This window comes from Ictalurus furcatus, chromosome 13 (assembly GCF_023375685.1).
Source record: "Ictalurus furcatus strain D&B chromosome 13, Billie_1.0, whole genome shotgun sequence".
Taxonomy (NCBI): domain Eukaryota; kingdom Metazoa; phylum Chordata; class Actinopteri; order Siluriformes; family Ictaluridae; genus Ictalurus; species Ictalurus furcatus.
This window is the reverse complement of record NC_071267.1, coordinates 19717792-19732031: the sequence shown is the minus strand read 5'-3', so window position 1 is coordinate 19732031 and position 14240 is coordinate 19717792. Positions and strand designations below refer to the sequence as shown.

The 14240-nt window shown below is 40.0% G+C and overlaps 1 protein-coding gene across 7 annotated transcripts in view; it reads right to left on the bottom strand.

Annotated features, from left to right (window-relative positions):
- The window catches only part of nrxn1a (neurexin 1a), a 171819-nt gene that overhangs the window by 91856 nt on the left and 65723 nt on the right, over positions 1-14240 (bottom strand). For all 7 annotated transcript variants that reach the window (XM_053640432.1, XM_053640434.1, XM_053640438.1 and 4 more), the window contains 3 exons: positions 11585-11886; positions 9211-9372; positions 652-1096 (listed from right to left, as the gene is read on the bottom strand). In XM_053640432.1, coding sequence (XP_053496407.1) covers positions 652-1096; positions 9211-9372; positions 11585-11886 — 909 coding nt within the window. The remainder of the gene's footprint in view (positions 1-651; positions 1097-9210; positions 9373-11584; positions 11887-14240) is intronic.

Sequence of the window (14240 nt, the reverse complement as noted above, 5' to 3'; positions counted from 1 at the left end):
AGAGAAGAGGAAGATGAGCGTTTTTCACCAAGGAAAAGAAGCCTCAGATCAATAAGGCAAAGTTTGGTGGCTGGAAGGACACAGGACCATTAAAGACCACTCTCCAGATTTCAGGTAAGCATGTCACTGATGGAAGGAAGTGAAGGAGGAGGGGAAGAATGAGGGATGAACTGTCTTTATTGGGCAGTGCCAATTGGTAACACTCTCCCTCCTGTGGGAAACCGACTTCTGGTTTCCATGGCAACTTGTACAGAGAAAATAGTGGAAGCGAGAAAGAGGAAGAAGAGAGAAAGATGGGGGCCATTCGTATTTAAATCCCAAACTGACGGAGCATCTTCAGGCTTTCATGCCCATTCATATTTGAGGCAACACATTAAATGCCAATAAGAATCCATCTACTGCATCACTAAATATACACTTAAGGGTACAATAAATAGAATTATCTGTGGAAATGAGAATTTATTTTTATTAGTTTTTTTGAAAGCTCACTGGAATGTGAGACTTTGTAAAATGTCTTTAGGTTGACAGTAATTCAATGTGCAATATATATATATATATATATATATATATATATATATTTTATAATATGATTGTAACTTTACTAACTCATCACCACATATACTAGAAATAAAATAAATACAACTATTTTACCTGATCTGCCATCCCTCTGGAAGTCCACATGGTACCATTCTCCATCGTTGACCTTTTTGTTGACGGCCCTGGTCTTGGTTGTGCCCGAGCCCATGTCTAGTAGAAGGTAAAGGTGGCCATCAAGCATCTCAACGGCAAAGAAGTCAACCTTCATAGTTTTGGGGCCCTTGGGGTCTTTCTGCTGCTGCTGCTTGGGCTTGCCGTGGCTAAAGAGCAGCAGTCCATTGGGCTCGGTGGTGCGGAAATCAAAGGAGATGGAACCAGCCTTCTTTGCAGTCCACTTGCTCAGGATGATGTAGGACTCGGGGGTCTCGAAGGTGACAGGGTCCAGCGTGGCCACGTTCTCACACTTGAAAGCCACCATTCCACTAACCTTCATCTTGAGGTCGCCTTGTTTGGCCAGACGAGACAGCTCCAACCTCACATCGTTGTTCTTGTACACAACCTTTACATGCAAAACAGACGTACAAGACAAATTTGAGTAAAATACATTGAGAATGTAAACGCCAAAGCACAGACTGTCCCGCTGTAAATATACCTTGTTTTGTAAAAACATCAGTAATACATCAATTTAACTGTCACTTGCTGGTAATTTTCACTATTTTAACTCCTAAAACTCCAGGTTATTGTTCAGATATTTATCTTAAAAACTATTCAGTACCTACTGTGTCTTATTCACCTTAGTGAAATTAAGAAAGGGATATATCTATGTGCAGAATTAAAGTGTGGGAGATGTGTTTTGTGTCCTGCAGAATTTATAGAACTCATGATATTTACACAGTTCATATGATATTAATTCATATTTCTTTGGTTGAATCTGGTTGAAAATGTACAGAATATTATACTGAATTGAAAGTATAGTTATTGTGTTTATACCTAAATGTACTGAAATTATATATATATATATATATATATATATATATATATATATATATATATATATATATATATATATATATATATATATATATATATATATATATACACACACACACACACACACACACACACACACACACACACACACGTGAAATTGTAAGCAGCAAAATACAGCAGAAAGCAGCCCAAGTACACACTGCCTAAAATGATAAAGTGTAGTGATGAAGTTCAAATACGTAATTATTTTTCATGTCTGCACATAGCAGTTACTTTATTAATCTGTTCGCTGAATAAAATATACTGCTGAGTAAAAAACTCTTTTGTGCTTGAAACCAGACACGGATGATATCTTGAAAAATCAGCATGAAAGTGCATTTTGTATCATAACTGTATTGACCAATGATGCAGTGTGGTGTGTGAGACCATACTGAGTTAGTGTAATTTCGCATATTATCCATTTTTTTACAAAGGCTCCAGCCGGCTGACATTTTTTTTGTCTAACTGCTCTTTTTTCTTTTCTCCACTGGCTGAAACGCTGTGAATTTCAACCCAGCAGCAATCTGTGAAGCGCTCAATATCTCTCTCTCTTTTAATCCCATTTCGATTTCATTTGAGCCAAGAAAGAGATAATGGAATGCGGATATAATAGAGGGATACTGATGATGCTTCAGAAATGTCAATCACACAGCCAGGCACTAAAACCATTACTGCTATTAACAAGCCATAGATGTTTTTTTCCCCTTTTCCTCTGACCTGCCCACTTTGTGTGCTTCATAAACTCTGATAAAATTACAACCTATATCTAATAAAGCACTGTGTGTAGAAGGGAATGAATTAGGGGGTTGAGGCAGGGATAAGGACAGGACTCCATGTGTATCTGTGTGACATGAACTGGACCATCAGTACACTAGAATATGTTGAGCAAAGGTTTCTGTAAAATAAAACCCTCCAATGAAGGATACTATCAAATAAAATATATAAATAAAATGGAATAATTAAAAATACACATACCACCTACATACAGATACAACTGTGTGTACACAGTCAACTTTATTATATTCACAAATGTGTACTTGCAACAAATACCAGTGTTTCTTGACCATCATAATTACACTGATCTGGTGTAAATGAGTAGAACAGAAGATGAGTCTAGAATCTTCTTGCTGTGGCTTATTGGAGGAGTATAAAGGATTATCATGTTTGTGTTTACAGGTTTAAGACCTTGGGTAGCCAGTCTAATCTGGAGAAATTACATCATTACAGCATGGCCCAAGAAAGGGATTACATGTGAGCTCCACTGATGGTACCAGTCCAGACATCTGCTGCATCACAAGCTTCACCTTCACACCCTGACAAACAAGCTCATTGATTTCTTGTGTGTTGCATTTGAGATGAATGCTTTAGCTTCAAAGTGCCTTTGCTGAGCCTGAACTGTGCAGTTCATCTGGTCAGGTGTGTCAATATGATGACACACAGTTGAGTTGTACCAAAAGCTACTTGTCTGATCTTAGTAATGACCAAATCAACAAATCTGTTTCATTACCATCCTGAATCATTAATCAGCCTGCCTTTAACTTTGTTTACCTGTGTAGCCTGGGTCACCCTGACCAAGCCATCGCAGGGCACAATCACACACACACATTCACTCACTACAGACAATTTCTAAATACCAGTCAGTCTACAATGCATGTCATTGGACTGGGTGAGTAAACCAGAGTACCCGGAGGTAACCGTCTAAGCACGTGGAGTACATACCGGGCGGAGGCGAGATTTGAACCCCCAACCCCGGAGGTGTGAGGCAAATGTGCTAACCAACAAGCCACCGCATTGTTACCGTCATGTCTGCTTTACATTTCAGTTTATCCATCCATCCATCTTCTATACCGCTTATCCTTCCTTCAGGGTCACGGGGAAACCTGGAGCCTATCCCAGGGAGCATCGGGCACGAGGCGGGGTACACCCTGGACAGGGTGCCAGTCCATCGCAGGGCACAATCACATACACACTCACACACCCATTCATACACTACGGACACTTTAGACATGCTGATCAGCCTACCATGCATGTCTTTGGACTGGGGGAGGAAACCGGAGTACCCGGAAGAAACCTCCGCAGCACATGGAGAACATGCAAACTCCGCACACACAGGGCCACGGTGGGAATCGAACCCCCGACCCTGGAGGTGTGAGGTGAACTAAGCTACTGTGCGCCCGTTTCACTTTATATTCATATGTATTTTCCATTGTTACGACAAGGATGGTCAATATGCCTAGCTAACAGTTGATATTTGGGGATAAATTCAGTTCAATTTCAATTCTTTTGATTCGATTGGATTCAGTTCAGAAAGAAAGTTGACTCCTAATGAAAACTTGTGAATGGCCCAAAACGACCAAAATGGCTCAGGAACATGGATGTGGTTTTTTTTGTTTGTTTGTTTTCAGTCAGGGAGGCAGAAGACAGTAGGAGGCAATTGATCCAACAAACAAATGGCAAAGTAGTACACAGCAACTAGTAATGGATAGATAGAAATATATATTTTGTTGCTGTCATTTCAAACAAAATGGTGCCATACGTAGTCAGAAGCAAGAATGGTGCAGATTTCAGTGTCACCTCATTTGAAGGTGGATATAGAATGCCAAAATCCTGGCTGTGTTGGGAAAAATGTAGCTAGCTATGCTGATAGCTAGGCCAGTGGTTCCCAAACTTTTCCAGGACAAGGCCCCCCATATGGCATAAACATTTGACCGAGGCCCCCCTTTTGCAAGATGTCTTTAAAACACATTAAAAATACAGACTTCAGACTTCTATATCCCCCCCCCCCTTTTTTTATTAATAATTACATCTTATATCTTTACATTACATTAGGAATTGATTGTGTGTGTGTGTGTGTGTGTGTGTGTGTGTGTGTGTGTGTGTGTGGTTGTCTGAAAAAAAATCATGTAAAAAAAATCATGCATTTATTTATTTTTCACACCAAATTGTTGAGGCCCCCCGGGTGCCCCCTGGCGGCCCCCACTTTGAAAACCACTGAGCTAGGCTACTCTGCAAAAATTGATCTCAGCCACATTAAAGCCATCCTTTACAGAAATGTAACAACTACATTACGAGCTACATGGAAATGGAAGCTACATCCAGATTGATCTCCCAATTATGGATGTCCAAATTACACACAGCTGCCCCATCATGCCTACCAGGAAGGGATTACAAGCCTATAGGGATTTGATCAGAAGACAAAATTTCTTTGCATTTTACAAAACATCTATCCATCTATCTATTTTCTGTACCACTTATCCAGGACGCAATCACTCTCTCTCTCTCTCACACACACACACACACACTACAGACAATTTGGGAATGCCAATCAGTGTACTGCTTCTTTGGACTAGGGAAGAAAACCCCTGAAGCATGCAAACTCCACGCATACAGGGCAGAGGCAGGATTCAAACCCCCAACCCTGAGGCAAATGTGCTACCCACTAAGCCACCTTGCCCACTGTTTTACAAAATATGTCATTGTTTACTATAGAAAGCAGTAATCTTTCTCTTTAGCGAAAATTTTTAAAGCGCTATGCTCTAAACTGGGATGGAACAGAATGACTGTGTGTCTGAGTGTTATTCTTAAGTCTGTGAAAAACACAACTAACTCAGAGAGTTCACAGCACATCATCAAATTATAAAGCAATAAGACAAAAGAAGACTTGTGTTACAGTGAGTTTATCACAGGTGAGGGTGTTTTTAGGTATGATGTGAAGCAGAGTACCTGAAACCCCTTGACCATTACAAAATCACTATAACCCACACCTTCGAATGGCTTATTGCTTTTATAAAATGGTGACTAAAACAATAATGCTAAAATCCAGTGTTCAATAAACCATTACATTTATTATTAATAGAATTTGAAATGAACAATTCTTCCACCATGCACTCTAGTATGTTATCAGTAAGCTTTAGTTACTAAGCAACATAAAGGACAGAGATTACAGTATTCTATGGACAAGACAGTGGCCGTCAGGAAGTGTAATGGATTTATTGGTTTAAAACCTGGCATGTTAATTACTGTGATGTGGTCACAGGAGTATCAAGGATTCTACAACGGCTTTGTATTCAGCTCAGCTGATCAGAGTTTAGAACCTGAAAAGTTGCACTTTTCTGTAACTGGCACACCAGATGGATGCCCCAATGGGACATTTGAGAATTTGATAAAGACTGTATATTTTTTGTAGTTTCTCTACTGCTGGCTAAATTTCCACATCCATGTTTCTTTCTAGTGAAAAGGAATATGATCACAGAGCATCCCACAGAGGGAGCTTTCCCTAATAGAAAGCTTACTTACCCTATTAGTCAAACCTTTAGCTTCCTGGTAGTCTGAAAGGTTATTTATCCTGTTTGTCACGCTCTTGTTTATTTTGTTTATTACTGCTGCTGTTGACGATCTGTGACCTATTTTCAAATTAGCAGTCTTCAGATGTGAGGCAACCTCATCAGCAATATTAATTAGTGAATGCATTTCAGCTGTGCTGGGTGTGTGTTGGAGGCAGCTTATGGGCCCTGCGATAAAAAAGCAGCACAGACTGATAAATAATTCTCTCAGTTGTTGATTTGATGCATAAGGCTTGGTGTTTTACAGGGCAGAGAGAAGTGATGTGACTTTTCATAATGTGTAAAGAGACACCTCTAGTGGGGCAACACTGACAAGAAGCAGAACAATGCTCATATCAGCCACTACATTTAAAAAAATCATGATATCAAAATGTGTGTGTGTGTGTGTTAGGTGTGTTAGCAGTTACAAAAAAAATGCACTTTTACCTGAATAGACAAAAGATATTTGCAAGTTTATACAGATATGCAGTAGGGTCTGTCTGAGGAATGTACACTACAGAAGGTGTATTTTTTAAATCCGTATATGGAAATGAGAACAGCTCTAAGTAGGTGTGTGGGCATCCTTTAAGTCCATATATGGAAGAATGTATAATATAGTACTAGTAATAGCATTAACAATAGCAATTTGTACTCATACAGATTCTGTTAGCCAGCTAGCTAATACATGAGTCCAATTCACTGCTTATGCTAGCCAGTTAGCAAACAAAAAAGCAAAATTTTCGAAGAATTCTTTTAGTCATATTCATAAATGTTTAAAATATTCATTACTAAGGCTAGCTAGTTATAAACCTGACAGGTTTTAGATCAAATTTATAAATGTTCATTATCTTTACTACGAATCCTAACCAGCCAATGTAACAGGGTTTTTTTTTTTGTTGTTTTTTGCTTTGTCATTATTGTCCATTGAGTTCTATAAATACTATGCCCAGGGGCTGCAGAAGTGTTCATCTCACCTTCCCCCACAGGTTCTGTAAGGAAAGGGAAACTTGTCCTAATAAGTTTAAGTGGCATTATTCTGCACTTCTGTTCCTAGCCAGTGTAGTAATTTGAGATAACCCAGCAGGTTTCTGTAGCACTTTCTTAAGTCAAATTCATAATTATGTTCATTATCATCTTTCCTAATGCTAGCCAGTTAGCTAACATGAGCTCACTTAACAGGATATCTGAGAGCCGGGCGCCTAGTCAGAAATGTTTTAAAGGGCTAGCCTTTGAGTTTAATATAATTCTGTCCCACTCAAAGACACACCCATTGGTCTGCAGACAGAATCCCTTTTTAAAATTGAATTTAAAATTCCTTTTCTGTGGTATAACCACGATACAGTGTCCTCCACTAATATTGGCACCCTTGGTAAATATGAGCAAAGAAGGCTGTGAAAATTGTCTTTATTGTTTACCCTTTTGATCTTTTGTTTAAAAAAAAAAAAAATAATATTCTGCACTCATGGATATCAAACAATTGCAAACAAAAACACAGGTTTATCAAAAAAAATTGTTAAATATAGGTGTGCAACAATTATTGGCACCCTTTTAGTCAATACTTTGTGCTACCTCCCTTTGCCAAGATAACAGCTCTGAGTCTTCTCCTATAATGCCTGATGAGGTTGGAGAATACATGGAAAGGGATCTGAGACCATTCCTCCATACAGAATCTCTCCAGATCCTTCAAATTTTGGAGGTTCAAGTTGGTGGGTTTCAAGTCAGGGGAACGGGATGGACATGGCAGGACCTTGATTTTGTGGTCAGTAAACCATTTTTGTGTTGATTTTGATGGATGTTTTGGATCATTGTCCTGCTGGAAGATCCAACCACGGCCCATTTTAAGTTTTCTGGCAGAGGCAGTCAGGTTTTCATTTAATGTCTGTTGATATTTGATAGAGTCCATGATGCCATGTATCCTAACAAAATGTCCAGGTCCTCTGGCAGAAAAACAGCCCCAAAACATTAAAGAGCCACCACCATATTTAACCGTGGGCATGAGGAACTTTTCTATATGTCTACCTCTCTGTTTACGCCAAAACCACCTCTGGTGTTTATTGTCAAAAAGCTCTATTTTGGTTTCATCTGACCATAGAACCCGATCCCATTTGAAGTTCCAGTAGTGTCTGCCAAAGTGAAGATGCTCAAGTTTGTTTTTGGATGAGAGTAGAGGCTTTTTTCTTGAAACCCTTCCAAACAACTTGTGGTGATGTAGGTGACTTCGGATTGTAGTTTTTGGAGACTTTCTGACCCCAAGACGCAACAAACTTCTGCAATTTCCAGCTGTGATCCTTGGAGATTTTTTGGCCACTCGAACCATCCTCTTCACAGTGCGCGGAGACAATATAGACACACGTCCAATTCCAGGTTGATTCATAACATTTCCAGTTGACTGGAACGTCTTAATTATTGCCCTGATGGTGGAAATGGGCATTTTCAATGCTTGTGCTATTTTCTTATAGCCACTTCCCAATTTTTGAACCTTTTGCCACACATCACAGCTATATTCCTTGGTCCTACCCATTGTTATGAATGACTAAGGGAATTTGGCCTATGTGCTACCTCGTATTTATACCCCTGTGAAACAGTAAGTCATGGTTGAACAATTTCCTGTTCCTAATCACCCAGATGTACTAAAAAATATAACAGATATTTAACAAATATATTTTTAGAAACCTGTGTTGTGTTTGCAATTGTTTGATATCCATAAGAGCAGAGAATGTTGCTAATTGTTTGAACAAAAGATCAAAAGTTTAAACAATAAAGACAATTTTTCACAGCGTTCTTTGCCTTCATTTTTACCAAGGGTGACAATATTAGTGGATGGCACTGTATCTCACTCATTATACCTAATCAAATACACAGAATCAATGTAATATAAACTTAATTAATTTCCTGCTAAAAAAAACCCAAACAATAGAAACCCTTTGTACTGGTTTTAATGGTTATAATGGGAATTGTATTTGTTTTACTGGAAACTCTAATGGTCCCTGTGGGTCTCTACTGGCACTTTGTTGCCCTCTATTGGTGGCATGTTACTGTATGTCTAGTGCATACCATTAAGGACCAATAGAGATTATGGAAATGGTTTTAAAGGTTACCTGATGGTTTGTAACGGTATTTGTAGTGGGAACCATTAGAATTTCTATGATCATTTCTATTGTTTTGATTTCCAGCTGGTTTGAAGGATCAGGTCAGCAGTAAAACTGAGCAATGTCAATGCAACTGAAAGTAAGGCTAATATAATATTTGATTCCAATATTTCATACGATTAAAGGGTGAGTGTGTGTGTGTGTGTGTGTGTGTGTGAGAGAGTTGTGGTTACCTCCTTGAGGCAGCCCATAAAGTTGTTGCTAACAGGAGATCCGGGCAGATCGGCAGTGCTGGGGCTGCCCCCGACGTAGAAAAAGTCATCGGAGCCTAGCATGGTGTAGTCCTCTTGTGTATATCCAGTGGTGGTGAGAATCCCATCCACGGATATTGTAACCTAGACAACAAAGCACAGGGAAAGGACACGCTATACTCACACATAACTTGAATGCTGATATAGGGCTTTAGTCCCCCTCGTAAGGATTTGGATAAATAATTTTGCTTTCGCTTTTGATACTTTGTTCAATATTTAGCTGTTGATTTAGAATAAACCCATTTTCATGTCTGTTTCAGGAAAGAGATATTACACTTGTTTGTCTTTAGATAGTTCCATTTTGGTGTTCAGTTCTAGTCTGCCAGACCCACAGTATGGGTTAGATCAGGTTAGGTTAGGTTACGTTAGGTTAGTTGAGAGAGTGAGTGGCACAGAGGCCCACACTCGGTGTTAGTATTGCCAGTACTGGAAAACAAAGATAAATCAGCAGACACAAAAATGGTGTTAGTAGCATGTGTGCGCTAAAAGTTAGTATTGCTAATGTACAGTGCATGTCGACTACTTTTCATGTTTCCATATAATGTAAAACAAAGAACACAGCATGCCACTGGGGTTAGGAATGAAAGCACAGGCAATTAGAGCCGCACACATTTCACATAGCCCTGACTGAATGGGAAGCAGGCTTCATGATCTCTCCCTCCCTGCATGCATACAACGAAAGAGAAAAGAACAATTATTTTCTGGGATTTAAATTGGACAGGAATAAAAGGAGAGCAAGGGAGAGAGAGAGAGGACCACAAACAGTGAGCACAGTTAATGAGACCAAATCACAAGAGAGTGTGTATATATATGTGTGACTGTGTGTGTGTGTGTGTGTGTGTGTGTGTGCATGCAACTTGCTCACTTAGGATATGAAAGCAAAATCAAGATACAATAAAGGAAAAAATTACTAAGCAGCCACCCCTGTTAGACTCAAATGGCCTGATGCAGTGCAGAGATGTTAGTAAAGGGGTGACGAATACCAACGCCATGCGGAGTGAAGGCCCACGGTGCTGCTGGACCAATGAGACACACACGGAGCCAGCTAACCGAGACCAGCTGGTGAGCAACATTTCACACAAAAGAACAAAACAGTAAGGGAGTAATGTAACTCTACAACATGGACGGGACAAAAACAAATGGGATAAACCAAACAGATGATAAGATAAAGAAAAAGGGGACTTGGGCAGGGAGGGGGAAGTAAGCGTAAAAGAGTACCAACCGCAATTTCCCCCATTTTTTTGTTAAGTATAGATGTCTACGGTTCAAAGAAAGGAAAATAGACACACGGCAAACCCAAACTAAGAAACAATTAGAATGATATCTACCGAACAATGTAGTTTGTTTACCATAGCGTGTCCAATGCCTGAGTGCTTTGTGGAAAAGGGGGGAGAAAGGAAATTAAAAAACAGAACACCATTCCTCAGTCAAAAAAGATGGTCTGTTGCCAAGGTTAGTACATCAGCGTTGCACGTTAGTAAGAGGTAATTGGTTAGTAAATGACACATTCCATGGATGAGAGGTTAGTTTCTTTTCCCCAAAAAGCAGGTTAGTAACATTTAGAAAGAGCAAAGGAAGAGAAGGAGAGGAGAAGCAGACTAGAGTTTTGCACCAAAGTGCTCCCAGAGCTGTTTCATCAGGAATTCAGCCAGTCTACCATATACCCCACCCTGTTTTACTCACTGCTCGAGCTCAAAGCCTAACATCGCTATTATCTGACAACTGGATTTCTACATTCACTGCCATACTACATGTCATTATTATATGCCTTGTAAATCTTGACACTCCAAAGACTAGACAGGTCTTCATGTCTTGTCTTGGTATTTTGATATAATGTGATGAGTAATGCTCTTGTAGGAATGTATTGATATCTTGTTCGCTCTTTTTATATCATGCACTAGCATACAAATGTAGTGCATAAGTCTATGATTTTTTCTCAAGTTCGAAGCACATCCACTTGCCTATATCTGAAAAGACAAGTGATGCGTACTACACATCTTTCTATTAGATACAATTATACAAGGTGTCTGTTATCCTGCCTGCGGTTTTATTCCAGCATTAACGTCGTTAATCTGAGTTAGAATCTCTTATGCCAGGACATTATGGATATTAACATTTCAACTCCTGGCCAAGCAGCCATTGCAGATTTATGACTTCTATTTTTAGTGGAACTGAATGCCACAAATATCAATGCATCTACTGCTAATGCTATGGCAAGAGAAAGTTTCCTGTTTAGAGCTTTTATGATAAATAGATTTTTATCCAATCTTGACCACCGCCTTTTGTGCGCGGTTACCTGACGGAGGTTCCTGGTAACCTTCACATCATGCCAGGCATTGTCATTAAATTTCCCATTGACGGGCTCAACCAGGGCCTCGAAGGCCCCAGAGCCCAGATTGATGACCAGCGAGACGGCGCCATTCTTCAGCGCCAGGTTGACGTAGTCAGCCGATTTGCCTGTGTGGAGCATCAAGCCATTGCGCTGCAGGGTCTTGAAGGAGAGCGTGATCTCGTCGCTGCTGCTCTGGATGGGGTTTGGAGAGAGGTCGTAACAGAAGTACTCCGAGCCCTTGAAGGTCGCCACATACTCCTCTCTCACTGAAAAAGACAGGGGTTTGGGGAAGAAGGGGAAGATTGTGGTACTTTATTGAATGCAGAGACTCATTAAGACTCATAAGACATTTGAACAGACTTGGCAGAAAGCATTATCTTCCCTCTAACACATACATGACTTAACAAATGCTCACGATTGGCTAGTATTGCTCTGATTGACAGGTGAGAGAGTAATGCCAGCCTACCCACCTAAAGAGCATGGACAATTATGTTCTCTTGGACTCAGACTCATGATCTCTTGGTAGTAGGACAAATACTTTTCTGTTGTGCCACTTGGGAGCCAAACTGCCAGTTCCTTAGAATATATGTGACTTTGTAGGTATGTACAGACTCTAACCCATCTGTTGCTATGCACAATTTGTCATTCCTCCTCTACCCATTCATCACTGGAAAATTACCATCAATGAACAGATATTATTTGAGCGTAGGATCATCCTCAGCACATCAATTTACCTTGAATCCACCTAGTAGGTGTGCAATTAACACAGTAGTGCTATTTGGCTGGATATTTGTGGTTGGCAGACGAAGGTTTTTTTCAACTGAATACCGATATTGCAGCAATATCCCAGCAACACTATTGTACCTGATACCAGTGCCACATCCTTCAATATTTGAGTATCACTTCTGCGAATGTAATATCTGCTCAGTGGTGATCCTATGGTGGTATCTTTTCCACCGACGGATGTGTTGGACGGGACAAATTGTGCAAAGCGACAGATGGGAACGTACCTGTAGACCTATAAAGCAACCTACTGTCTGATAAAATGGTTACTGTGTGTCCAAAGACTATCTTTCGCATTAATGAGTTCTGTAAATATGATGCAGAACAACTTACCTTTTGTCTCTCATGAATGCTAACCAGTTATTAAGAACATGCACACACTCACCTCCGAGACAGAGGTCAGAACCATCTGGTCATAAATGAGAGCCAAGGATTATACAGTAAATAAACCAGCCACACACTCTGTGCCGTGGTAACCATATCACACTCTGAGATCCATTACTGTAAGTGTTCCACACACACACACACACACACACACACACACACACACACACACACACACTTTATTATTTAAATAACTATATTGCTTAGAGGTTATTTTGACCACTTACCTTGAACTCAGTATTCAACTCTTATAAAAGTGAGTGTGAATCTACTGTATAATTCCTCTAGTAGCTGAAGACAGATAATACAATGACTCAGATTTAGTGCGCTCAGTGCCTCCTCCTTCATGTCAAGAATTTCAATGAGACAGGCTATCTCTTTAATGGCCAATTCACAACAAGACTGAACCAAATTACTATGAATCCTGGAATTTACAACACAATTAGGTCAGTGTACAGGCTAATTTACAACAGGATTATCTAGAATATTCTCAAGTGGGAAACGTTGAAGGGTATCAGCTGTGTCTCTCTGCTGTGATGGAGATAGTGAGGGCTCAGGGATGAAGGGTGGATCTGAATCTGGCTCTCCTCCATCTCCTTCTCATTGAGCTGACTCAGCCTGAGTATGACACAGTGCAGGAAGCTGCCCACAGAGTCACACCAGCATGCCAGCATTTATGCACGGACACACACTCACACACATTTTTCCAGTTGTACACTCCCGCAAATGCAGGTGGAATGCAAGCAACAGTCAGTATGCTAATTTAATTTGTAAGACTACAGCGGTCCCATCCTGATGCCAAGCATAGCTCAGCCACCCTGAGTGCTTTATCTGTGTTCCATCTGGATGTTTACTAATGTGATTTTCTTCAGTTTCATATCTGTAATCTCTCCACTTCTTGCTAAATCAGATTCCTCTCTATACCACACCACAACCATAACCACACTACACACTCATAAGGAAATCCAATTCTTCAGCTCATGTGCCATTCATCGCACTGAAGCCATTTCTCTGGAAATAGGCTCTTCATCAAACAGCTACATTTTCTATGTGACATTTTGTGAAGTGCAAATAAGCAATAGTGAGTGACAGCTGAAGACAACATCAAACCCCATTTGTTACAGTACATAACTCTAAAAGCTCATTGTCCCCCTTTTCCCTGTGCTGGGACTACATTCTGTCATCCTGACACTATTTTATTCATAAAAATGTTGGGGCTTTTGTTTCGTTTTTTTTGCTAGTGGCCGAATGATGAACCTGCGGAGGCAATATAAATTTAAGACATGATTATTTTGCAATTACCTGCTAGTCAAATTCGATTAAAATCCAGAAAAGGTTCTTTCTAGGATTTTCTCTTGCTCATTCTCTTCACTGTTTGATGCTACAGGCGACAGTTTTGCCCTGAGGACATGGAACAAGGAGTGGTTACAAAGTTGTTGACTGTGTCTCTATA